Source organism: Oncorhynchus masou, chromosome 13 (genome assembly GCF_036934945.1).
Source record: "Oncorhynchus masou masou isolate Uvic2021 chromosome 13, UVic_Omas_1.1, whole genome shotgun sequence".
NCBI lineage: Eukaryota > Metazoa > Chordata > Actinopteri > Salmoniformes > Salmonidae > Oncorhynchus > Oncorhynchus masou.
The window spans coordinates 11933011-11960470 of NC_088224.1; the positions used below are offsets into that span (position 1 = coordinate 11933011).

At 42.0% G+C, this 27460-nt stretch overlaps 1 protein-coding gene across 3 annotated transcripts in view; it reads left to right on the forward strand.

Moving 5' to 3' along the window:
• Positions 1–27460, forward strand: part of LOC135551728 (zinc finger transcription factor Trps1-like) — a 213732-nt gene that overhangs the window by 46801 nt on the left and 139471 nt on the right. For all 3 annotated transcript variants that reach the window (XM_064982924.1, XM_064982925.1, XM_064982926.1), the window contains exon 3: positions 19569–20653. In XM_064982924.1, coding sequence (XP_064838996.1) covers positions 19569–20653 — 1085 coding nt within the window. The remainder of the gene's footprint in view (positions 1–19568; positions 20654–27460) is intronic.

A 27460-nucleotide genomic window follows, 5' to 3' on the forward strand; every position in this document is an offset into this window, starting at 1 on the left:
ACATCTGCTCTCTCTCTCTCTCTCTCTCTCTCTCTCTCTCTCTCTCTCTCTCTCTCTCTCGCTCTCCCTAATGTGAGGATTGTACATCTGCTCTCTCTCTCTCTCTCTCTCTCTCTCCCTAATGTGAGGGATTGTACATCTGCTCTCTCTCTCTCTCTCTCTCTCTCTCTCTCTCTCTCTCTCGCTCTCCCTAATGTGAGGGATTGTACATCTGCTCTCTCTCTCTCTCTCTCTCTCTCTCTCTCTCTCTCTCTCTCTCTCGCTCTCCCTAATGTGAGGATTGTACATCTGCTCTCTCTCTCTCTCTTTCACTCTCTCTAATGTGAGGGATTGTACAGGATTGTGAGGGATTGTACTTTATTCCTCTCTTTCAAACCAAAATAGACCATTTTACAGAGCAGCAAAACCAGTCTGGGGTCATTTTTGTCTAATTTCAAACTCCCTCTCCCAGGTCAGTTCAACCAAAGCAGCCCCATCTCTGCAGTTGTAGAATTCAAAAGAAGGCTACAACTCACACTTCCATACAAGTCTGTCTAGATGCTCCTTCTCCTTCTCAAACCGAAGTGTAAGAGTCTGTGACATATGGAGAGTAGGACAGGATCTGTGTCATGTGAAGAGTAGGACAGAATCTGTGTCATATGGAGAGTAGGACAGAATCTGTGTCATATGGAGAGTAGGCCAGCATCTGTGTCATATGGAGAGTAGGACAGAATCTGTGTCATATGGAGAGTAGGACAGAATCTGTGTCATATGGAGAGTAGGACAGAATCTGTGTCATATGGAGAGTAGGAAAGAATCTGTGTCATATGGAGAGTAGGACAGAATCTGTGTCATATGGAGAGTAGGACAGAATCTGTGTCATATGGAGAGTAGGACAGAATCTGTGTCATATGGAGAGTAGGCCAGCATCTGTGTCATATGGAGAGTAGGACAGAATCTGTGTCATATGGAGAGTAGGACAGAATCTGTGTCATATGGAGAGTAGGACAGAATCTGTGTCATATGGAGAGTAGGACAGAATCTGTGTCATATGGAGAGTAGGACAGAATCTGTATATATATATATATCTCCCTCTCGCTCTCTCTCTCTCTCTCTCTCTCTCTCTCTCTCTCTCTCTCTCTCTCTCTCTCTCTCTCTCCCTCTCTTAATATCAAGAACAGGAAGGCTGAAAACTCTTAACTGTCCTCCCCTGCTGTCTTGCAACAATTTGAATTTTTTACCACTAAAGATGGACCGGTCTGCATGAGAAAGAGATGTCATTTTATTGATTTAAAATTAGGGAATCATTTTCTCAGACTTCATAACGATAGTTAATATGTTTGAAAGTTGCGTTGATTTCAACATCTACAGTTTGACGTACTTCCCTGCATCAAATCAAAGTGTTTTAGTCACATGCCCCGAATACAACAGGTACCTTACAGTGAAATGCTTACTTACACAGCCCTTAACCAACAATGCAGTAAAAAATATATTTTTTGACTAAGAATAAGTAATAAAAAGTAACAAGTAATTAAAGAGCAGCAGTAAAATTACAATAGCGAGACTATATACAGGGGTCAACCGGTACAGAGGCCTGCTATAAGTTAGAAGTATCTTTTAAAGTCTGGGTTGTTATTTTGCTGTCTCTTTATGGTGTTTTCCAGAGCAGAGGTTGACTCAGACCTGTTAGCAGTCAGTATTGCTAATGGAAATGGCTACGTGTGACAGGGCACAGATCAGCTTGAATGGCTGAGGTAAGGTTGTGGTGCTGGCATTCTGTGGTGAAAGAAATGGCTTCAACCAGCCAGCAAGCCAACCCAGTGGAGTACACCATTTCCCCACACAAAACCCTGTGAAATACGCCTGGATTCTAACACAGTTCACAGCCTATTAAAGCCTAGTTAAGTGGACTGAGAACACATTCTCATTTACAGCAACGACCTGGGGAATAGTTACAGGGGAGAGGAGGGGGAATGAATTAGCCAATTGGAATCTGGGTATGATTAGGTGGCCATGATGGTATGATGGCCAGATTGGGAATTTAGCCAGGACACCAGGGGTTAACAACCCTCCTCTTACGATAAGCGCCATGGGATCTTTAGTGACCACAGAGAGTCAGGACACCTGTTTAACATGCCAAAGACAGCACCCTACACAGGGCAATGTCCCCAATAACTGCCCTGGGGTATTGGGATATTTTTTTTTAGACCAGAGGAAAGGCTGCCTCCTATTGGACCTCCAACACCACTTCCAGTAGCATCTGGTCTCCCATCCAGAGACTGACCAGGACTAAACCTACTTAGCTTCTGAAGCAAGCCAGCAGTGGGATGCAGGGTGGTATGCTGCTGGCTAAGTCCTGACCTAAAATGGTGTGTGTATGTGTGTGTTGCCTCTCCAATAATTTGTATCACTTGATGATGTGAGTTCTTTCATTTTTTGTTTGATCTCTCAAGTTTTGGCCAGGACTTGAATAGAACACATTTCAAGACAATCCTACAGTATATCGGTTAATGATACAGCAGGGACAATTATGCTTATCCGTGTATATCTGCACTAGGAACGAAAGAGTTACAGTGATTTAGAATAAAGTGTGCAGAGTACTTATCTTGTTTTAGTAGTCATTTGTTTTTTAATGTGCAAGCTTGTTTTAGCCATCGGTGAATTCATGTGACACAAGGCAGCACAAGAAAAGCTTCCACATGCTTCGGTTTGGCTGTCGCCTAGCCAAACTCGGCTATGTGAACCGAATGAGTGTGCTCATATACTCCCTGAAAAGACCTTCACTTAGAAAAATGAGAAAAAACGTTGCAATAGTACTTTTTTGTCCATCTTGAGACGCCGTAGCCAGTATACACTTCCTCAAAATAGTTAGAATAATCTAACTCAAGAAATCTGTCGTTCATTTTGATGTTCTTGCCGAGGAGATCTTAGTCGCGCTATTTGACATCTAACTGAGCTGTTTGGGGCAGTATTTCTCAGGTGAAAAAATGTGTATGAAAGCGAGTGATCTCTCGTTGAGTGGCAACAAACACTTGATTGAAGAATCCCCACTGTTGACCAATGATCGACGAGGGGCTAGACTTCGGCTATCAAAATTCGGCTTGCGGCGATATGTGGCGTGCACAAAACAGGCGAAAAAAGCCTTGCCGAAGACAAACAAAAACAGACAAAATGTCGTAATAATATACGCACAAACTGTTGTAAACGGTTTCGGATGGGAAGCATGCGGCCGCCTTAAGTGTGTGTTTCTCATAAGGCAGGGTGAGTCTTCACCAAGACTCTGCCGTTTGACATGTATTTCTTATGATAATTAATTGCGCACACTCAATCTTGCATATGTGTTTTCCCATAGACCCTCCTCGCGGTCGTAACATTACTCCTGTGACAGTAATGTGATTTATTCCTAATGTTGCAAATGAGATTAAAAGAAAGAAAGATTTGGGGTCTGGCGGCTGGGCCTCTTCGAACACAAAGCCCGTGGCAGCAGTGACATCATAAACGATGATGTCAAAAAGAAACGAGAGAAAAAGCGCCGTTAAAAAGGAGGAAAGAAGGAGAAAGGTGGGACTGGCAGAGCTCTCTTAGACGTGACAATACACACATGGTATTCACACAGACCGTAGCGGGGGCCTGTCTCCACAGTGCTGCCTGCTGAATATACTGCTACTGAGAGACTAGAAGAAACACCGACAGACTAACACCAGTCAGGCAGTTTGTCAGCCAGCCAAGAGAGATTGTGTCATATAGTCTCGTTTTCGCTCCCTTATTGAAATAGCAGGCCGCGGAGCTAGACTGAGTAGAAGCAAACAGACCTAGTGGGTCTGTCTGTCTGTCTGTCAATATGGCTCTTTGAGAGGTTTTCTGTTTGGTTCCCACTCCCTTCCCAGGGCTTATGAGCCTCTGAGTTATTTCATTAGGGATGTGTTCATGTCCATATCTCTCCCACCGGAGACAGAACGCAATCAGGATAGGTATTTTATATCACAGAGATTTAAGAAGCTGCAAATAGTAGGGAAGTGAAATGGGGGGGGGGGGCTGTGTATGTGTGTTTGTCTGTGTATGTGTGTTTGTCTGTGTGTGTGTGTTTGTCTGTCTCTCTCTCTCTCTCTGTGTGTGTGTGTGTGTGTGTGTGTGTGTGTGTGTGTGTGTGTGTGTGTGTGTGTGTGTGTGTGTGTGTGTGTGTGTGTGTGTGTGTGTGTGTGAGAGTGTGTGTGTGTGAGTGTGTGTGTGTTCGTTTCTCCCTACGGTGCATTTCTAAATACATGGTTAAATGATGAAAGGGGTCATGCAGTTTTAATAAACATTCCTCCTTTCCCTTCCTCCCAGCTCAGCCTGGGTTTGTCCCTGGGCCCGAGAGGATCTACACGGGGACGGTGAGGAGGGTCTGGGGGGTCCTCCAGCTGTGTGTATGACCCCTGGTCATGTTTGGACCCCTCTGGATGACACACAAGTTCTGACTGAGACATGGTCAAACCTGTAGTGAATAGAAACAAGGATTATGGGAATGGATACAGTAGGACTAGGTCTGTTTGAGACTGTCTGAATGGATACAGTAGGACTAGGTCTGTTTGAGACTGTCTGAATGGATACAGTAGGACTAGGTCTGTTTGAGACTGTCTGAATGGATACAGTAGGACTAGGTCTGTTTGATACTGTCTGAATGGATACAGTAGGACTAGGTCTGTTTGAGACTGAATGGATACAGTAGGACTAGGTCTGTTTGAGACTGAATGGATACAGTAGGACTAGGTCTGTTTGAGACTGTCTGAATGGATACAGTAGGACTAGGTCTGTTTGAGACTGAATGGATACAGTAGGACTAGGTCTGTTTGAGACTGAATGGATACAGTAGGACTAGGTCTGTTTGAGACTGAATGGATACAGTAGGACTAGGTCTGTTTGAGACTGAATGGATACAGTAGGACTAGGTCTGTTTGAGACTGAATGGATACAGTAGGACTAGGTCTGTTTGAGACTGAATGGATACAGTAGGACTAGGTCTGTTTGAGACTGAATGGATACAGTAGGACTAGGTCTGTTTGAGACTGAATGGATACAGTAGGACTAGGTCTGTTTGAGACTGAATGGATACAGTAGGACTAGGTATGTTTGAGACTGAATGGATACAATAGGACTAGGTTTGTTTGAGACTGTCTGAATGGATACAGTAGGACTAGGTCTGTTTGATACTGTCTGAATGGATACAGTAGGACTAGGTCTGTTTGAGACTGAATGGATACAGTAGGACTAGGTCTGTTTGAGACTGAATGGATACAGTAGGACTAGGTCTGTTTGAGACTGTCTGAATGGATACAGTAGGACTAGGTCTGTTTGAGACTGAATGGATACAGTAGGACTAGGTCTGTTTGAGACTGTCTGAATGGATACAGTAGGACTAGGTCTGTTTGAGACTGAATGGATACAGTAGGACTAGGTCTGTTTGAGACTGAATGGATACAGTAGGACTAGGTCTGTTTGAGACTGAATGGATACAGTAGGACTAGGTCTGTTTGAGACTGAATGGATACAGTAGGACTAGGTCTGTTTGAGACTGAATGGATACAGTAGGACTAGGTCTGTTTGAGACTGAATGGATACAGTAGGACTAGGTCTGTTTGAGACTGAATGGATACAGTAGGACTAGGTATGTTTGAGACTGAATGGATACAATAGGACTAGGTTTGTTTGAGACTGTCTGAATGGATACAGTAGGACTAGGTCTGTTTGAGACTGTCTGAATGGATACAGTAGGACTAGGTCTGTTTGAGACTGAATGGATACAGTAGGACTTGGTCTGTTTGAGACTGAATGGATACAGTAGGACTTGGTCTGTTTGAGACTGAATGGATACAGTAGGATTAGGTCTGTTTGAGACTGAATGGATACAGTAGGACTAGGTCTGTTTGAGACTGAATGGATACAGTAGGATTAGGTCTGTTTGAGACTGTCTGAATGGATACAGTAGGACTAGGTCTGTTTGAGACTGTCTGAATGGATACAGTAGGACTAGGTCTGTTTGAGACTGAATGGATACAGTAGGACTTGGTCTGTTTGAGACTGAATGGATACAGTAGGATTAGGTCTGTTTGAGACTGAATGGATACAGTAGGACTAGGTCTGTTTGAGACTGAATGGATACAGTAGGATTAGGTCTGTTTGAGACTGAATGGATACAGTAGGACTAGGTCTGTTTGAGACTGAATGGATACAGTAGGACTAGGTCTGTTTGAGACTGAATGGATACAATAGGACTAGGTCTGTTTGAGACTGAATGGATACAGTAGGACTAGGTCTGTTTGAGACTGAATGGATACAGTAGGATTAGGTCTGTTTGAGACTGAATGGATACAGTAGGACTAGGTATGTTTGAGACTGTCTGAATGGATACAGTAGGACTAGGTCTGTTTGAGACTGTCTGAATGGATACAGTAGGACTAGGTCTGTTTGAGACTGTCTGAATGGATACAGTAGGACTAGGTCTGTTTGAGACTGAATGGATACAGTAGGACTAGGTATGTTTGAGACTGAATGGATACAATAGGACTAGGTCTGTTTGAGACTGAATGGATACAGTAGGACTAGGTCTGTTTGAGACTGTCTGAATGGATACAGTAGGACTAGGTCTGTTTGAGACTGTCTGAATGGATACAGTAGGACTAGGTCTGTTTGAGACTGAATGGATACAGTAGGACTAGGTCTGTTTGAGACTGAATGGATACAGTAGGATTAGGTCTGTTTGAGACTGAATGGATACAGTAGGACTAGGTCTGTTTGAGACTGAATGGATACAGTAGGACTAGGTCTGTTTGAGACTGAATGGATACAGTAGGACTAGGTCTGTTTGAGACTGAATGGATACAGTAGGACTAGGTCTGTTTGAGACTGAATGGATACAGTAGGACTAGGTCTGCAGCTTGATGTACAAGTACACCCCCAAAATGTTGACTGTAGAGGTGTTTGTCCTTGAAGAGAACTGTTGTTCTGTACCTCTGTAGAATCAGAGCGCCACAAGTGAGTCACAATGGACAACTATACAGTGTGCACTTTCAGAGTTGTTAAGTTATCCTTCATTGCTCAGATTGTGTTCTGATTGAGTATCATACTTTTGTCATTGAAGGCCAGATCATGCGTCACAATAAATGTTTACACTGCATAAGTTGACTTCCATACACTATACTATACCGGACTTCTGTGGTGCATGACAATGGATGCTAATGAATTGTAAAGGAATGAACATTGTTTTTCCTGTGCTGCTGTTGTATGCATAATGAAAGTATGTAGTTTGTTAAAGGATAATGAATGATCTGTTCCCTGTTGTGTCTCACGACCTACTCCTGATCACACCTTACGATGCAATGATGCAGGAATCATCAATCAAGTGACATGCAAGAGTACAGACTAGTCTTGGGCAGTATACCATATATGTCATATACAGGGGTATTCAGACAGGAAGCAAACCGAAAGGGGAGCAAAGGATATCAAATAGGGAGCCAACTAAAGGTGTTAACCCTGCACCTCTCTTAAGACAACTGGAGCACTGGGCCAGCCACTCTTAATATCACCTGGGCCAGCCACTCTTAATATCACCTGGGTCAGCCACTCTTACTATAACCTGGGCCAGCCACTCTTACTATAACCTGGGCCAGCCACTCTTACTATAACCTGGGCCAGCCACTCTTACTATAACCTGGGCCAGCCACTCTTACTATAACCTGGGCCAGCCACTCTTACTATCACCTGGGCCAGCCACTCTTACTATCACCTGGGTCAGCCACTCTTACTATCACCTGGGTCAGCCACTCTTAATATCACCTGGGCCAGCCACTCTTACTATAACCTGGGCCAGCCACTCTTACTATCACCTGGGCCAGCCACTCTTACTATAACCTGGGCCAGCCACTCTTACTATCACCTGGGCCAGCCACTCTTACTATAACCTGGGCCAGCCACTCTTACTATCACCTGGGCCAGCCACTCTTACTATCACCTGGGCCAGCCACTCTTACTATAACCTGGGCCAGCCACTCTTACTATCACCTGGGCCAGCCACTCTTAATATCACCTGGGCCAGCCACTCTTACTATAACCTGGGCCAGCCACTCTTAATATCACCTGGGTCAGCCACTCTTACTATCACCTGGGCCAGCCACTCTTACTATAACCTGGGCCAGCCACTCTTAATATCACCTGGGTCAGCCACTCTTAATATCACCTGGGCCAGCCACTCTTACTATAACCTGGGCCAGCCACTCTTACTATAACCTGGGCCAGCCACTCTTAATATCACCTGGGTCAGCCACTCTTACTATCACCTGGGCCAGCCACTCTTACTATAACCTGGGCCAGCCACTCTTAATATCACCTGGGTCAGCCACTCTTAATATCACCTGGGCCAGCCACTCTTACTATCACCTGGGCCAGCCACTCTTACTATCACCTGGGCCAGCCACTCTTACTATCACCTGGGCCAGCCACTATTACTATCACCTGGGCCAGCCACTCTTACTATCACCTGGGCCAGCCTCTCTTACTATAACCTGGGCCAGCCACTCTTACTATAACCTGGGCCAACCACTCTCACTATCACCTGGGCCAGCCACTCTTACTATCACCCGGGCCAGCACAGGTGAAACACATTCCCACGAACAAGATGGCAGCCAGCACAGGTGTAACACTGACTAACGAGGTGACACCTATCGGTGCACCCCACTTGCTAATGTGCTAATGCCCAACATCGAAATATAAATGGAAAAAACACAGCCGCACTGCTTCTTGACACAATGCCCACTTAACCTGGAAGCCAACCAATGTGTCGGAGGAAACACCATACAACTGGTGACCGTGTCAGCGTGCAATGCGCCCAGCCCGCCACAGGAGTCGCTAGAGCGCAATGGGACAAGGAACTCCCAGCTGGCCAAACCCTCCCCTAACCCGGATGACACATGGCCAATTGTGTACCGCCTCATGGGTCTCCCGGTCACGGCCGGCTGCAACACAGCCTGGGATCGAACCCGGGTCTGTAGTGACGCAGTGCCTTAGACCGCTGCGCCACTCGGGAGGCTACTGATATACAGAAAACGTTTGACCTCTGTCATTGCCAACAAAGGGTATAAAACAAAGTATTGAGATAAACTTTTGTTATTGACCAAATACTTATTTTCCACCATAATTTGCAAATAAATTCATTAAAAATTCTACAATGTGATCTTCAGGATTTCTTTTTCTCATTTTGTCTGTCATAGTTGAAGTGTACCTATGATGAAAATTACAGGCCTCTCATCTTTTTAAGTGGGAGAACTTGCACAATTGGTGGCTGACTAAATACTTTTTTGCCCCACTGTATGCTGTTAACCTAAAAACATCACAGAGGCCTGAAATGCCTTGAAGCTAATGTTGAACACCTGGCCCAGGCTTCACTAACTAAAACACTATGAACATTGAGCCAGAAGATGGAGAGAGAGGGAGAGAGAGGGACAGGGTCCCCCAACATAAATTTTCCGCCACACTAAAGACTTCATCAGGGGAAGGAAGGGAGGGAGGAGCCGGGCATCCGTGTCCTAAGGAGAACCCATCAAGGCTTCTCCTACAGAGGAGAGAAAGATAGACAGAGAGAGAGAGAGAGAGGTAATGAAACAGGACGTCCTATTTTGACATTTAAGATTACATATTTTGTTATGGTATTGCCTCGTTACAAATGAGCATGTATATCACTGTGGTGAGTATCACTGTGGTGTATATCGCTGTGGTGTGTATCACTGTGGTGTGTGTCACTGTGGTGTATATCACTGTGGTGAGTATCACTGTGGTGTGTGTCACTGTGGTGTATATCACTATGGTGTGTATCACTGTGGTGTGTGTCACTTGTGGTGTGTGTCACTGTGGTGTATATCACTGTGGTGTGTGTCACCTGTGGCGTGTTTCACTGTGGCGTGTTTCACTGTGGTGTATATCACTGTGGTGTATATCACTGTGGTGAGTATCACTGTGGTGTGTGTCACTGTGGTGTATATCACTGTGGTGTATATCACTGTGGTGTGTATCACTGTGGTGTATATCACTGTGGTGTGTGTCACTGTGGTGTATATCACTGTGGTGTATATCACTGTGGTGTATGTCACTGTGGTGTGTGTCACTGTGGTGTGTGTCACTGTGGTGTGTGTCACTGCGGTGTGTATCACTGTGGTGTATCAATCAAACAAATGTATTTATAAAGCCCTTCTTACATCAGCTGATGTCACAAAGTGCTGTACAGAAACCCAGCCTAAAACCCCAAACAGCAAGCAATGCAGGTGTAGAAGCACGTTGGCTAGGAAAAACTCCCTAGAAAGGCCAGAACCTAGGAAGAAACCTAGAGGAACCAGGCTCTGAGGGGTGGCCAGTCCTCTTCTGGCTGTGCCGCGTAGAGAATAGAAACCTAGAGAGGAACCAGGCTCTGAGGGGTGGCCAGTCCTCTTCTGGCTGTGCCGCGTAGAGAATAGAAACCTAGAGAGGAACCAGGCTCTGAGGGGTGGCCAGTCCTCTTCTGGATGTGCCGCGTAGAGAATAGAAACCTAGAGAGGAACCAGGCTCTGAGGGGTGGCCAGTCCTCTTCTGGATGTGCCGCGTAGAGAATAGAAACCTAGAGAGGAATCAGGCTCTGAGGGGTGGCCAGTCCTCTTCTGGCTGTGCCGCGTAGAGAATAGAAACCTAGAGAGGAACCAGGCTCTGAGGGGTGGCCAGTCCTCTTCTGGCTGTGTCGCGTAGAGAATAGATACCTAGAGAGAAACCAGGCTCTGAGGGGTGGCCAGTCCTCTTCTGGCTGTGCCGCGTAGAGAATAGAAACCTAGAGAGGAACCAGGCTCTGAGGGGTGGCCAGTCCTCTTCTGGCTGTGCCGCGTAGAGAATAGAAACCTAGAGAGGAACCAGGCTCTGAGGGGTGGCCAGTCCTCTTCTGGCTGTGTCGCGTAGAGAATAGAAACCTAGAGAGGAACCAGGCTCTGATGGGTGGCCAGTCCTCTTCTGGCTGCGCCGCGTAGAGAATAGAAACCTAGAGAGGAACCAGGCTCTGAGGGGTGGCCAGTCCTCTTCTGGCTGTGCCGCGTAGAGAATAGAAACCTAGAGAGGAACCAGGCTCTGAGGGGTGGCCAGTCCTCTTCTGGCTGCGCCGCTTAGAGAATAGAAACCTAGAGAGGAACCAGGCTCTGAGGGGTGGCCAGTCCTCTTCTGGCTGTGCCGCGTAGAGAATAGAAACCTAGAGAGGAACCAGGCTCTGAGGGGTGGCCAGTCCTCTTCTGGATGCGCCACGTGGAGATGTAATAGGAGATGAAGCGGCTCTCTCTTTCCGCTTTGCCGCTCGCAGCTCCATCACTAGGCATGTTATTGATTATAGCCCAGCGGGCCGTGGAAAACATCTTTTCATGCATCTGAAATGGCAGGTGTGAAATGTTTTTTTTCCACACTTCCATTTCAATTTTACCTTACATTTCAGTTGTACCATACAATTCAGTTGTACCATACATTTCAGTTGTACCATACAATTCAGTTTTACCATGCAATGCGAAATAAGATGATCTTAAGTGGCTTCTGTGACGATATTGTCATGCAAAATTATCAAATCATAACAAATTGTATTTGTCACATGCACCGAATACAACAGTTGTAGTAGACCTTACAGTGAAATGCTGAATACAACAGGTGTCGTAGACCTTACAGTGAAATTCTGAATACAACAGGTATAGTAGACCTTACAGTGAAATGCTGAATACAACAGGTGTCATAGACCTTACAGTGAAATGCTGAATACAACAGGTATAGTAGACCTTACAGTGAAATGCTGAATACAACAGGTGTAGTAGACCTTACAGTGAAATGCTGAATACAACAGGTGTAGTAGACCTTACAGTGAAATGCTGAATACAACAGGTGTAGTAGACCTTACAGTGAAATGCTGAATACAACAGGTGTCGTAGACCTTACAGTCAAATGCTGAATACAACAGGTATAGTAGACCTTACAGTGAAATGCTGAATACAACAGGTGTAGTAGACCTTACAGTGAAATGCTGAATACAACTGGTGTAGTAGACCGTACAGTGAAATGCTGAATACAACAGCAGTAGTTAACCTTACAGTGAAATGCTGAATACAACAGGTGTAGTAGACCGTACAGTGAAATGCTGAATACAACAGGTGTAGTAGACCTTACAGTGAGATGCTGAATACAACAGGTGTAGTAGACCTTACAGTGAAATGCTGAATACAACAGGTGTAGTAGACCTTACAGTGAAATGCTGAATACAACAGGTGTAGTAGACCTTGCAGTGAAATGCTGACTACAACAGGTGTAGCAGACCTTACAGTGAAATGCGAGAGAGTAGCAGCAGTGTAAAAGAGGGGTCTGTGTAGCCCTTTGATTAGCTGTTCAGGAGTCTTATGGCTTGGGGGTAGAAGCTGTTACGAAGCCTTATGGACCTCGACTTGGCGATCCGGTACCGCTTGCTGTGCGGTAGCAGAGAGAACAGTCTATGACTAGGGTGGCTGGAGTCTTTGACACTTTTTAGGGCCTTCCTCTGACACTGCCTGATATAGAGGTCATGGATGGCAGGCAGCTTAGCCCCAGTGATGTACTGTGCCGTAAGCACTATCCTCTGTAGTGCTTTGCGGTCGGAGGCCGAGCAGTTGCCGTACCAGGCAGTGATGCAACCAGTCAGTATGCTCTCGATGTTGCAGCTGTAAAACCTTTTGAGGATCTGAGGACCCATGCCAAATCTTTTCAATCTCCTGAGGGGGAATAGGCTTTGTCGTGCCCTCTTCACAACTGTCTTGTGTTTGGACCATGGTAGTTTGTTGGTGATGTGAACACCAAGGAGCTTGAAGCTCTCAACCTGTTCCACTACAGCCTTGTTGATGAGAATGGGGCTCGGACCTCCTTTTCCTGTAGTGTAATTGTATTACATATCAGGGATAAAAAAACGTTTCTCTTTTATGAGTCGGGAGACATTTCATGCTAAATCACACTCCTCTGTTGAGGAACTTGAGCCTTGTATAGAACCACTAAAGCTCTTCTCTCACTGCTTCCTGGTGATATTACAAAAGAGCTAGACACAATGCTTCTGGGTAATGAACAGTGCTTTAGAAGATTATTTTGTCTGAGATGTGATTAAGGATGATATCACATTTTTTGGAGGGCTTACATTGATCCGAAGTTTATTGAAAGTAGAAATCCCGACGATTCTTCTGCTCCGTGTGGGGGTGGGATGAGAGGGACTATTGTGTTAACCACCAGTAGTCTGGTATTCTTCTGGACACAGATCAGCTGTCACTTTCCTTACTTTAACTATAGTGAAACATTGATTTGTTGTTGAATGACGATTCCATTATTTGCTTGAAGACCTTTTCCCTGTTGAAGCCGGGCTGACGTGCGTCAGGTACACTCTCTTTCTTGTGTACTATTTTTGAGTTTGCCTTTGGGCAAATTTTCAGAGGTTAATGATTGCAAGCCATTTCGAGGGGTGTGATTCGATAATTAAGGCCATGAGAAAGCCATTCCAAACTCTGGGACAAATTTACACAATCCCCATAGTTTTCAGGCCAGTTTAATTTCAACTCTTGTAAGTGTTCGTTTTCGGGGTCAACGTCTGTTGGTAGTGGATTGTAAGCCGTTTATTATAAGTGTGTTTCTGCTCCAGAGAACGAGTACAAAATAATGCCTTTTAAACACTAGGCCAATTATTCTGGTTTCATTGTTGATTAATCAAGTCAATTAGTTTATTTTGATGAATAACATGCTTTTGTAGTTGTACATTCCAGTGGTGGCAGAGTGATGGTAGAGATCCAACAGTGACTTGGTAATGATTGAAACAGGGTAACTGGTGAAATGTCTGTTGGATCTGTTGCTTCACATTTTTCCTGCAGCTTTTATGAACACTGGTTTAGTCATTGCCCCTTTACAAACATACTTTGCTTTATTTAATACTCATTTTATTTACAACCTACAAAATGACTCTCCATATGTTTCACTGGAGAAGGAATAAGACTTGCATTATGAGAAATTCTAAGCACCCTGGAATGAGAGAATTGGGGTTTGAGTGAATTTAGACACACACACACACTGAAACAAACTGAAACAAACTGGACATTGCTCTCATGCTGACCTCCTCCGTCCTACATATTCAATTCATTCAGGTTGTACCGTAGCAAATCCGACTTAATGGTTTGTTTTATTTCGTCCTCGTTCTCTGCTAGACATGCACATGGACAGTAATCCAACACTATGATCACTTTCTGCATTCCTTATATCTTAATATTCGTCCCCGTTCTCTGCTAGACATACACATGGACAGTAATCCAACACTATGATCACTCTCTGCATTCCTTATATCTTAATATTCGTCCCCGTTCTCTGCTAGACATACACATGGACAGTAATCCAACACTATGATCACTCTCTGCATTCCTTATATCTTAATATTCGTCCCCGTTCTCTGCTAGACATACACATGGACAGTAATCCAACACTATGATCACTCTCTGCATTCCTTATATCTTAATATTCGTCCTCGTTCTCTGCTAGACATACACATGGACAGTAATCCAACACTATGATCACTTTCTGCATTCCTTATATCTTAATATTCGTCCCCGTTCTCTGCTAGACATACACATGGACAGTAATCCAACACTATGATCACTTTCTGCATTCCTTATATCTTAATATTCGTCCCCGTTCTCTGCTAGACATACACATGGACAGTAATCCAACACTATGATCACTCTCTGCATTCCTTATATCTTAATATTCGTCCTTGTTCTCTGCTAGACATGCACATGGACAGTAATCCAACACTATGATCACTTTCTGCATTCCTTATATCTTAATATTCATCCCCGTTCTCTGCTAGACATACACATGGACAGTAATCCAACACTATGATCACTCTCTGCATTCCTTATATCTTAATATTCGTCCCCGTTCTCTGCTAGACATACACATGGACAGTAATCCAACACTATGATCACTTTCTGCTTTCCTTATATCTTAATATTCGTCCCCGTTCTCTGCTAGACATACACATGGACAGTAATCCAACACTATGATCACTTTCTGCATTCCTTTTATCTTAATATTCGTCCCCGTTCTCTGCTAGACATACACATGGACAGTAATCCAACACTATGATCACTCTCTGCATTCCTTATATCTTAATATTCGTCCCCGTTCTCTGGTAGACATACACATGGACAGTAATCCAACACTATGATCACTTTCTGCATTCCTTATATCTTAATATTCCACTTCTTTAGCTGACACGTCACAAGACTTATCATTAACTAAAGGCAGACAGATTTTACTGATCAAAATGCCATCAACAACATTCAGCAACTGGTGTTGTTACTGGTTATAGAGGAGGGGTTGTGTTTATGGACCAGAGCTGAATGGCAGTCATTGTTTTAAACTGTACGAAAAAAATACCATATTTTTTTGCTTTGTTGTATTTAGTGGAGGAACTCTTGAAAGTTTTTATGCGCTGATTGTAAGAGCGAGAGAAAGAGAGAGAACGAGAGAGAGAGAGAGAGAGAGAGAGAGAGAGAGAGAGAGAGAGAGAGAGAGAGAGAGAGAGACAAAAAAAACTAAACTACCACTGTCTCCATCTTACTTGGTACAGACTTCAATTGCTGTGGTTCTTGAATAGAGATCCAGTTCACGTAATCATTTTCCCTCAGCCGTTGCATGCAGTTACATGGGGAGTCTATTCCTCTATGTTTAATATACCTATTCCTCTATGTTTAATATACCTATTCCTCTATGTTTAATATACCTATTCCTCTATGTTTAATATACCTATTCCTCTATGTTTAATATACCTATTCCTCTATGTTTAATATACCTATTCCTCTCCTCTATGTTTAATATACCTATTCCTCTATGTTTAATATACCTATTCCTCCATGTTTAATATACCTATTCCTCTATGTTTAATATACCTATTCCTCTATGTTTAATATACCTATTCCTCCATGTTTAATATACCTATTCCTCTGTGTTTAATATACCCATTCCTCTATGTTTAATATACCTATTCCTCTCCTCTATGTTTAATATATCTATTCCTCTATGTTTAATATACCTATTCCTCTCCTCTATGTTTAATATAACTATTCCTCTCTGCTTAATATACCTATTCCTCTCCTCTATGTTTAATATACCTATTCCTCTATGTTTAATATACCTATTTCTCTATGTTTAATATACCCATTTCTCTATGTTTAATATACCTATTCCTCTATGTTTAATATACCCATTCCTCTATGTTTAATATACCTATTCCTCTATGTTTAATATACCTATTCCTCTATGTTTAATATACCTATTCCTCTATGTTTAATATACCTATTCCTCTATGTTTAGTATACCCATTCCTCTATGTTTAATATACCTATTCCTCTATGTTTAATATACCTATTCCTCTATGTTTAATATACCCATTCCTCTATGTTTAATATACCTATTCCTCTATGTTTAATATACCTATTCCTCTATGTTTAATATACATATTCCTATATGTTTAATATACCTATTCCTCTATGTTTAATATACCTATTCCTCTATGTTTAATATACCTATTCCTCTATGTTTAATATACCTATTCCTCTATGTTTAATATACCTATTCCTCTATGTTTAATATACCTATTCCTCTATGTTTAATATATCTATTCCTCTATGTTTAATATACCCATTCCTCTATGTTTAATATACCTATTCCTCTATGTTTAATATACCTATTCCTCTCCTCTATGTTTAATATACCTATTCCTCTATGTTTAATATACCTATTCCTCTCCTCTATGTTTAATATACCTATTCCTCTATGTTTAATATACCTATTCCTCTATGTTTAATATACCTATTCCTCTATGTTTAATATATCTATTCCTCTATGTTTAATATACCTATTCCTCTATGTTTAATATACCTATTCCTCTATGTTTAATATACCTATTCCTCTCCTCTATGTTTAATATACCTATTCCTCTATGTTTAATATACCTATTCCTCTATGTTTAATATACCTATTCCTCTATGTTTAATATACCTATTCCTCTATGTTTAATATACCTATTCCTCTATGTTTAATATACCTATTCCTCTATGTTTAATATACCTATTCCTCTATGTTTAATATACCTATTCCTCTATGTTTAATATATCTATTCCTCTATGTTTAATATACCCATTCCTCTATGTTTAATATACCTATTCCTCTATGTTTAATATACCTATTCCTCTCCTCTATGTTTAATATACCTATTCCTCTATGTTTAATATACCTATTCCTCTCCTCTATGTTTAATATACCTATTCCTCTATGTTTAATATACCTATTCCTCCATGTTTAATATACCTATTCCTCTATGTTTAATATACCTATTCCTCTATGTTTAATATACCTATTCCTCCATGTTTAATATACCTATTCCTCTGTGTTTAATATACCCATTCCTCTATGTTTAATATACCTATTCCTCTCCTCTATGTTTAATATATCTATTCCTCTATGTTTAATATACCTATTCCTCTCCTCTATGTTTAATATAACTATTCCTCTCTGCTTAATATACCTATTCCTCTCCTCTATGTTTAATATACCTATTCCTCTATGTTTAATATACCTATTTCTCTATGTTTAATATACCCATTTCTCTATGTTTAATATACCTATTCCTCTATGTTTAATATACCCATTCCTCTATGTTTAATATACCTATTCCTCTATGTTTAATATACCTATTCCTCTATGTTTAATATACCTATTCCTCTATGTTTAATATACCTATTCCTCTATGTTTAATATACCCATTCCTCTATGTTTAATATACCTATTCCTCTATGTTTAATATACCTATTCCTCTATGTTTAATATACCCATTCCTCTATGTTTAATATACCTATTCCTCTATGTTTAATATACCTATTCCTCTATGTTTAATATACCTATTCCTCTATGTTTAATATACCTATTCCTCTATGTTTAATATACCTATTCCTCTATGTTTAATATACCTATTCCTCTATGTTTAATATACCTATTCCTCTATGTTTAATATACCTATTCCTCTATGTTTAATATACCTATTCCTCTATGTTTAATATACCTATTCCTCTATGTTTAATATATCTATTCCTCTATGTTTAATATACCCATTCCTCTATGTTTAATATACCTATTCCTCTATGTTTAATATACCTATTCCTCTCCTCTATTTTTAATATACCTATTCCTCTATGTTTAATATACCTATTCCTCTCCTCTATGTTTAATATACCTATTCCTCTATGTTTAATATACCTATTCCTCTATGTTTAATATACCTATTCCTCTATGTTTAATATATCTATTCCTCTATGTTTAATATACCTATTCCTCTATGTTTAATATGCCTATTCCTCTATGTTTAATATACCTATTCCTCTCCTCTATGTTTAATATACCTATTCCTCTATGTTTAATATACCTATTCCTCTATGTTTAATATACCTATTCCTCTATGTTTAATATACCTATTCCTCTATGTTTAATATACCTATTCCTCTATGTTTAATATACCTATTCCTCTGTGTTTAATATACCTATTCCTCTATGCTTAATATACCTATTCCTCTATGTTTAATATACCTATTCCTCTATGTTTAATATACCTATTCCTCTCCTCTATGTTTAATATACCTATTCCTCTATGTTTAATATACCTATTCCTCCATGTTTAATATACCTATTCCTCTATGTTTAATATACCTATTCCTCTATGTTTAATATACCTATTCCTCCATGTTTAATATACCTATTCCTCTGTGTTTAATATACCCATTCCTCTATGTTTAATATACCTATTCCTCTCCTCTATGTTTAATATATCTATTCCTCTATGTTTAATATACCTATTCCTCTCCTCTATGTTTAATATAACTATTCCTCTCTGCTTAATATACCTATTCCTCTCCTCTATGTTTAATATACCTATTCCTCTATGTTTAATATACCTATTTCTCTATGTTTAATATACCCATTTCTCTATGTTTAATATACCTATTCCTCTATGTTTAATATACCCATTCCTCTATGTTTAATATACCTATTCCTCTATGTTTAATATACCTATTCCTCTATGTTTAATATACCTATTCCTCTATGTTTAATATACCTATTCCTCTATGTTTAATATACCCATTCCTCTATGTTTAATATACCTATTCCTCTATGTTTAATATACCTATTCCTCTATGTTTAATATACCCATTCCTCTATGTTTAATATACATATTCCTCTATGTTTAATATACCTATTCCTCTATGTTTAATATACCTATTCCTCTATGTTTAATATACCTATTCCTCTATGTTTAATATACCTATTCCTCTATGTTTAATATACCTATTCCTCTATGTTTAATATACCTATTCCTCTATGTTTAATATACCTATTCCTCTATGTTTAATATACCTATTCCTCTATGTTTAATATACCTATTCCTCTATGTTTAATATACCTATTCCTCAAGGAAGTGTGACACTAAACCATTCTGTCTGTGTGTCTATGCTGCCTGCCTGCAGATATGGTGAGGAAAAAGAACCCCCCTTTGAGAAGCTTCGGCGGTGAGGAAGAAGGAGAAGGTGAGGCTCTGGCCGCGGAGGCCACCGGGCCAGATAGCGAGGACAGTGCCGGGAGCCGGGCCTCAGAGCCCAACGGTGCCGACGGGCTGCTGCCGGCCGAACTAGGTCGGGCCCACGTTCCAGTCCCAGACGAGCAGGAGGACTCCTCATCCTCCCCGGGCTCCGTCTCAGGCTCCATCAAACGGGAGGGAGGAGGGAGGGGCGGCGGAGGAGTGGGAACAGCGGCGACAGTAAACACCGACAGGCCTGTCTTTAATTACCCTAGCCACAAGAAGGGAGGAAATGTAGCGTCCTTCCCCTGCCACGAGGTGACAGGCTCAGATCTGCCGGCGCTCCCATCCTGGGCCGGGCCCGACGGGGCTGTGTCTCCGTCTCCTCTCAGATCAGAACCAGATGAGGGGGACAGGACACAGGCACGCAGCCCGGCGGGGGAGCTGCTGCTGGGGAAGGTCGGGGAGAGAGGAGGGGGAGAAAGGGTGGGTGTCAGGGAGGGGTTGCTGCTGGGCGCCCGAGGGAGGGGTGTCATCGTCCAGGGCGTCACCAGTAACGGGGAGGACAAGGACACCTCCTACAGCCCCACAGGGGGGACTTCAGTCCACCAGGGTGGGGTGGAGGGCTCTGGATACCCCTTGCTACACCCCCTCCACCCACATAGGGGGGCAGGCAAGGGGGCCGAGAACATCACGCCCAGCCACCTGGGGGCCGAGACAGGGGTAGCCCCACCCTGCTCTCCCAAACTGCAGGACTTCAAGTGCAACATCTGTGGGTACGGTTACTACGGGAACGACCCCACGGACCTGGTCAAGCACTATCGGAAGTACCATCTTGGCCTGCACAACCGCACACGGCAGGACGCAGAGCTGGACACTAAGATACTGGCCCTGCACAACATGGTGGGCTTCTCCTCAGAGAGCCAACACGCCAAAGACACGACACGGCCCCCGTCCTACACCGCCCTGACCGGGGCGCCACAGGACTCTACAAGGTCACCACGCATGTTACTTAACGGCACCTATGACGTACAGGTAAATATGCTCTGCACCTGAAAAAAGTTTGTTGGCATTCAACAGTGCGTTGGTTAGTGGGTGTCTGTTTGTCTTTCACAACTACCGAAATTCCAGGTACCAGAACCACCCATCAGTAGTACTGTATAACGGTACAGTTCCTACCCAACTAGATGCCCAGGCGTTGTATTGCATCAATCAACGGTTGCGTGCCACATCATTGACTGTGTAGTCGATCATCAGATTGCTATATCATATGATGTGGTTAGCTGATCAATCAATCAATCAAATGTATTTATAAAGCCCTTCTTACATCAGCTGATGTCACAAAGTGATGTACAGAAACCCAGCCTAAAACCCCAAACAGCAGGCAATGCAGGTGTAGAAGCACAATATGTTGATATGTTGAGAATAGCTTTCCAGGTGTTGTAAGATCATCTGCAACGAAGTCTGCAGGAACTCAACCATTATCTGCATTGAAACCAAGACCATCTGGGGTTTGAGACTTGTCTCTTAGTGGGACACTTGTGTCATCAAAGTAACGATACAGCCTTTTAGAGAGGCCTCATGGGAAGTCTTAAGTGTAGTAATAAATAAGTAATAATAATTAATCCTAGTAACAATTCCCTGTTTTAGGTCAGTTAGGATCACCACTTTATTTTAAGAATGTGAAATGTCAGAATAACAGTAGAGAGAATGATTTATTTCAGCTTTTATTTCTTTCATCACATTCCCAGTGGGTTAGAAGTTTACATACACTCAATTAGTATCTGGTAGCATTGCCTTTAAATTATTTATCTTGGGTCAAACATTTCGGGTAGCCTTCCACAAGCTTCCCACAATAAGCTGGGTGAATTTTGGTCCATTCCTCCTGACAGAGCTGGTGTAACTGAGTCAGGTTTGTAGGCCTCCTTGCTCTCACATGCTTTTTCAGTTCTGCCCGCAACTTCTCTATAGGATTTGGGTCAGGGCTTTGTGATGGCCACTCAAATACCTTGACTTTGTTGTCCTTAAGCCATTTTGCCACAACTTTGGAATTATGCTTGGGGTCGTTGTCCATTTGGAAGACCCATTTGCTACCAAGCTTTAACTTCCTGACTGATGTCTTGAGATGTTGCTTCAATATATCCACACAATTTTCCTTCTTATGATGACATCTTAAGTGCACCAGTCCCTCCTGCAGCAAAGCACCCCCACAACATGATGCTGCCACCCCCGTGCTTCACGGTTGGGATGGTGTTCTTCGGCTTGCAAGCCTCTCCTTTTTCCTCCAAACATAATGATGGCCATTATGGCAAAACAGTTCTATTTTAGTTTCATCAGACCAGAGGACATTTCTCCAAAAAGTGAGATATTTGTCCCCATGTGCAGTTGCAAACCATAGTCTGGCTTTTATATGGCGGTTTTGGAGCAGTGGCTTCTTCCTTACTGAGTGGCCTTTCAGGTTATGTCGATATAGGACAAATTTTACTGTGGATATAGATACTTTCGTACCTGTTTCCTCCAGCATCTTCACAAGGTCCTTTGCTGTTGTTCTGGGATTGATTTGCACTTTTCGCAACAAAGTACATTCATCTCTAGGAGACAGAACGCGTCTCCTTCCTGAGCAGTATGACAGCTGCGTGGTCCCATGGTGTTTATACTTCCGTACTATTGTTTGTACAGAGGAACGTGGTACCTTCAGGTGTTTGGAAATTTCTCCCAAGGATGAATCAGACTTGTGGAGGTCTACAATTATTTTTCTGAGGTCTTGGCTGATTTCTTTTGATTTTCCCATGATGTCAAGCGAAGAGGCACTGAGTTTGAAGGTAGGCCTTGAAATGCATCCACAGGTACACCTCCAATTGACTCAAATGATGTCAATTAGCTTATCAGAAGCTTCTAAAGCCATGACATCATTTTCTGTAATTTCCCAAGCTGTTTAAAGGCACAGTCAATTTATGTAAACTTCTGATCCACTGGAACTGTGATACAGTGAATTATAAATGAAATAATCTGTCTGTAAACAATTGTTGTAAAAATTACTTGTGTCATGCACAAAGTAGATGTCCTCACCGACTTGCCAAAACTATAGTTTGTTAACAAGAAATTTGTGGAGTGGTTGAAAAAAGAGTTTTAATGGCTCCAACCTAAGTGTATGTAAACTTCCAACTTCAACTGTACATCTCAACCTGAACATTATATGGACTTCACGTCCATAAACATAACTATTATATGACCCTCCATTTTGTAATAGCACGTTGTGGGCAATCTGAGCTAATGTTTTTTGACCTATAGAATAAATTGCTCTGTTACTCACTGTTTTTAGTAGAGCTTATTTGTGAGATGATGTGTACTTTTTAGCTAATTTAATATTTTAGTATTGACCAGACATGATTTATAAATATGGTTTTAGGTTTTAGGATGGATTATTCCTGTAACTATATGCGTTATTAAATTGATGATGCATAACCCTTCAAAATATAGCTACGTCCATCCTATTTGTATTTGATAGTTATTTGTTGTTTTGAAAGCTTTTCTCATTATGTTAGTGTGTGATTTATTTTATTGGCGTACACAGGTTAATTTGTAAAGTGGCACAACCATTTAGTGATTTCCTTGTGTACAGAAATAAAAGTTTATATTGTATTAAGGGAACGCCTGCCAAACATATATTGCACACATGGACCTTACAGTATGTGCACTGTTTTGGAGTCTTAAACATATGATCTAATAACCCCAGGAAAAGGGCCCTACGTGACTCAGAGCTATTACCATCCTCTGGTTGAAATGATTTCTTAGCAGTCTTTGTCTCGCTATCCATTTTAATTGGATGTCTCCGGGTTTGAATATTGTCATTATATATATATATATATATATATATATATATAGATATATATATATTTTTTTTAAGCAATACAATCATAAACACTGTTCTGTTTTCATCCCCTAGTGGGAATTTTCCATGCAGTAACATCGAAGGCTGCTCATTTCTCATTACCCAATGAAAAGGGAGAAAAGATTGTAGGGAAGGGAGAGGTATCCAGTGAAAACAGGGAACTGGATTTATTTTAAACGAGGGGTAATGAACAGATGTCAGAGCCATTTATCTGCACAGCTTTCACGGCATGCGGTTTCTCCCTCCACTTCAACAATGTCATGTTTACAATTCGAGTGGTGCATTTAACTCTAGTGTTCCTTGTAAATGAGGTGAGTTTGTCCCGGGGTCTGGGCCTCTTAATGTCATATCATACAGAAGCAGTGCCATTTGGCCTTTTAACCCACCACAGATTGTAATTAGGCTACCTCTAATGTTGTTTTCCTCCTTCAAATATTCAGACTGTCTCGGACTAAGTGGGCTGATGTGTTGGTATGGCTGTCACCTTTTCTCTCTCTCTAATGGTCACGTCATGTTTGTGTGTGAGTTGGCATGTGTGTGTGTGTGTGTGTGTGTCTCTGTGTGTGTGTCTCTCTCTCTGTGTGTTTGTGTCTCTGTGTGTGTGTGTGTGTGTGTGTGTGTGTGTGTGTGCCTCTCTCTCTGTGTGTGTGTGTGTGTGTGTGTGTGTGTGTGTGTGTGTGTGTGTGTGTGTGTGTGTGTGTGTGTGTGTGTGTGTGTGTGTGTGCCTCTGTGTGTGTGTGTGTGTGTGTGTGTGTGTGTGTGTGTGTGTGTGTGTGTGTGTGTGTGTGTGTGTGTGTGTGTGTGTGTGTGTGTGTGAGTTGGCATGTGTGTGTGTGTGTGTGTGTGTGTGTGTGTGTGTGTGTGTGTGTGTGTGTCTCTGTGTGTGTGTCTCTCTCTGTGTGTTTGTGTCTTTGTGTGTGTGTGTGTGTGTGTGTGCCTCTCTCTCTGTGTGTGTGTGTGTGTGTGTGTGTGTGTGTGTGCCTCTGTGTGTGTGTGTGTGTGTGTGTGTGTGTGTGTGTGTGTGTGTGTGTGTGTGTGTGTGTGTGTGTGTGTGTGTGTGTGTGTGTGTGTGTGTGTGTGTGTGTGTGTGTGCGTGTGTGAGAGGGGAGTGTTTGTGTGTATTTGTGACTGTGAGAAGAAATTCCCGGTGAATACCTGACCAGACAGACTTTTTGCATATTGCTATTGTTTTGGGATGTGTACCATTCCACACCCAAGTTAACGTTACTTTTAGCCTACTGCACATGTCCACAAAGGTACACTTTGAGAGAGCCTGCGGATATCACTTTATCATTTTTAAATATGATGTTATAATCTTGTGATGCTGCTCTGGTCTAATGACACTTTGCAGTCTCTGGTCTCTGGAGACATTGGCAAGGCACAGTAAGACTTTTCCCCACTGATCTCCGAGTAGATAGTCTCACTGCATTCAGAAGACAGAGAAGAACAGACTTCATAGGACTGTAGTAGTACTTCATAGGACTGTAGTAGTACTTCATAGGACTGTAGTAGTACTTCATAGGACTGTAGTAGTACTTCATAGCACTGTAGTAGTACTTCAAATGACTGTAGTAGTACTTCATAGGACTGTAGTAGTACTTCATAGGACTGTAGTAGTACTTCATAGGACTGTAGTAGTACTTCATAGGACTGTAGTAGTACTTCATAGGACTGTAGTAGTACTTCATAGTACTGTTTCAAGATTGCAACAAACAAAGTACAGTCATTTATGACAATCCCTCTAGTAACACAAGCCCCATTTTTTCCCCACTTACAATCCCCAAACTGTGTTAAAATACTAAATGTTTTATACATTTATATTTCATTCCATCATAGACCTCTTCTGGTATTTCATTGTATTTATTTTATTGCTAATATTTCAGGGGACATTTGGCTTGACTGAGTAGGCCAGTCATATAATACATGGTCTATGTAGCTAATCTCTTCAGGCAGGCTTAGGAGCGACGCGCTCTGTTTCAGTCATTTTATTTGGATTTGTTTTACTTAACCTTCATTTAACTAGGAAGGTCAGTTAAGAACACATTTTGATTTGCCAAAAGGCAAAAGGCCTTCTGTGGGGAAAAGTTAAAAGTCTTTTCTCATCTTCTAGAAAATGACACCAGGTTGCTTTAACCACATACCAGGATCAAGACCTCCCTCTTACACACACTGGATAACCTTCCCATTATAGAACGTCTCTGGCTCCGGGATATTTCACACAGCAACACTATGTTTACGATTTGAGCCAATTGTTGGAGACTTGGAGGTCAAGGTGCGTAGGTTGTTGAAATTCAGGGAACATGTTCGATTGCAAGGTTGGTTTGGTTTTGTTGCGCTTACCAGACAACAACCTTGACTGCTGGATCCCTGCCAGGCACTCTCGATGATCACGCTTGCACAAGCATCGGAAATACTTGGAAATAGAGATTGGATTTGTTGCGTATCATTAGGAAACAGGTGTTTCTTTAGTAGTATTCTGATATAAACCCCTTCGTTCTATCACACTGCTTCTGGTTGGCTGCATTGTCAACTTGATCATCAAAACGATCTCAAGTTTGCCATTTCTCTTCTTTAATAACACGAGGGAATTCATATTTGATAATGTCTAATAAACATTGTTATACAGCACGTCTTACCATATAAAGCAGCTGCTCTTACTCCAGGTGTTCTAGTTTGATCTATCAGCTGCTCTTACTCCAGGTGTTCTAGTTTGATCTATCAGCTGCTCTTACCCTAGGTGTTCTAGATTGATCTATCAGCTGCTCTTACCCCAGGTGTTCTAGATTGTTCTATCAGCTGCTCTTACCCTAGGTGTTCTAGATTGTTCTATCAGCTGCTCTTACCCTAGGTGTTCTAGATTGATCTATCAGCTGCTCTTACTCCAGGTGTTCTAGTTTGATCTATCAGCTGCTCTTACTCCAGGTGTTCTAGTTTGATCTATCACCTGCTCTTACCCCAGATGTTCTAGTCTGATCTACCAGTTGCTCTTACCCCAGGTGTTCTAGTCTGATCTACCAGTTGCTCTTACTCCTGGTGTTCTAGTCTGATCTATCAGCTGCTCTTACCCCAGGTGTTCTAGTTTGATCTATCAGCTGCTCTTACCCCAGGTGTTCTAGTATGATCTATCATCTGCTCTTATCCCAGGTGTTCTAGTATCAACTATCAGCTGCTCTTATCCCAGGTGTTCTAGTATGATCTATCAGCTGCTCTTATCCCAGGTGTTCTAGTATGATCTATCAGCTGTTCTTACCCTAGGTGTTCTAGATTGTTCAATCAACTGTTCTTACGCTAGGTGTTCTAGATTGTTCTATCAGCTGCTCTTACCCTAGGTGTTCTAGTTTGATCTATGAGCTGCTCTTATCCCACGTGTTCTAGTATGAACTATCAGCTGCTCGTATCCCAGGTGTTCTAGTATGAACTATCAGCTGCTCTTATCCCAGATGTTCTAGTTTGATCTATGAGCTGCTCTTATCCCAGGTGTTCTAGTATGAACTATCAGCTGCTCGTATCCCAGGTGTTCTAGTATGAACTATCAGCTGCTCTTATCCCAGATGTTCTAGTTTGATCTATCAGCTGCTCTTATCCCAGGTGTTCTAGTATGAACTATCAGCTGTTCTTACCCTAGGTGTTCTAGATTGTTCTATCAGCTGCTCTTACCCTAGGTGTTCTAGTATGAACTATCAGCTGCTCTTATCCCAGATGTTCTAGTTTGATCTATCAGCTGCTCTTATCCCAGGTGTTCTAGTTTGATCTATCAGCTGCTCTTATCCCAGGTGTTCTAGTATGAACTATCAGCTGCTCTTACCCTAGGTGTTCTAGATTGTTCTATCAGCTGCTCTTACCCTAGGTGTTCTTGTTTGATCCCTAACATCTCCTTATCTGCTCAATTCAATTAATAAAAAAAAACATTCTAAACGGAGCTATACATCCCTGTAGATATAGATAATAGA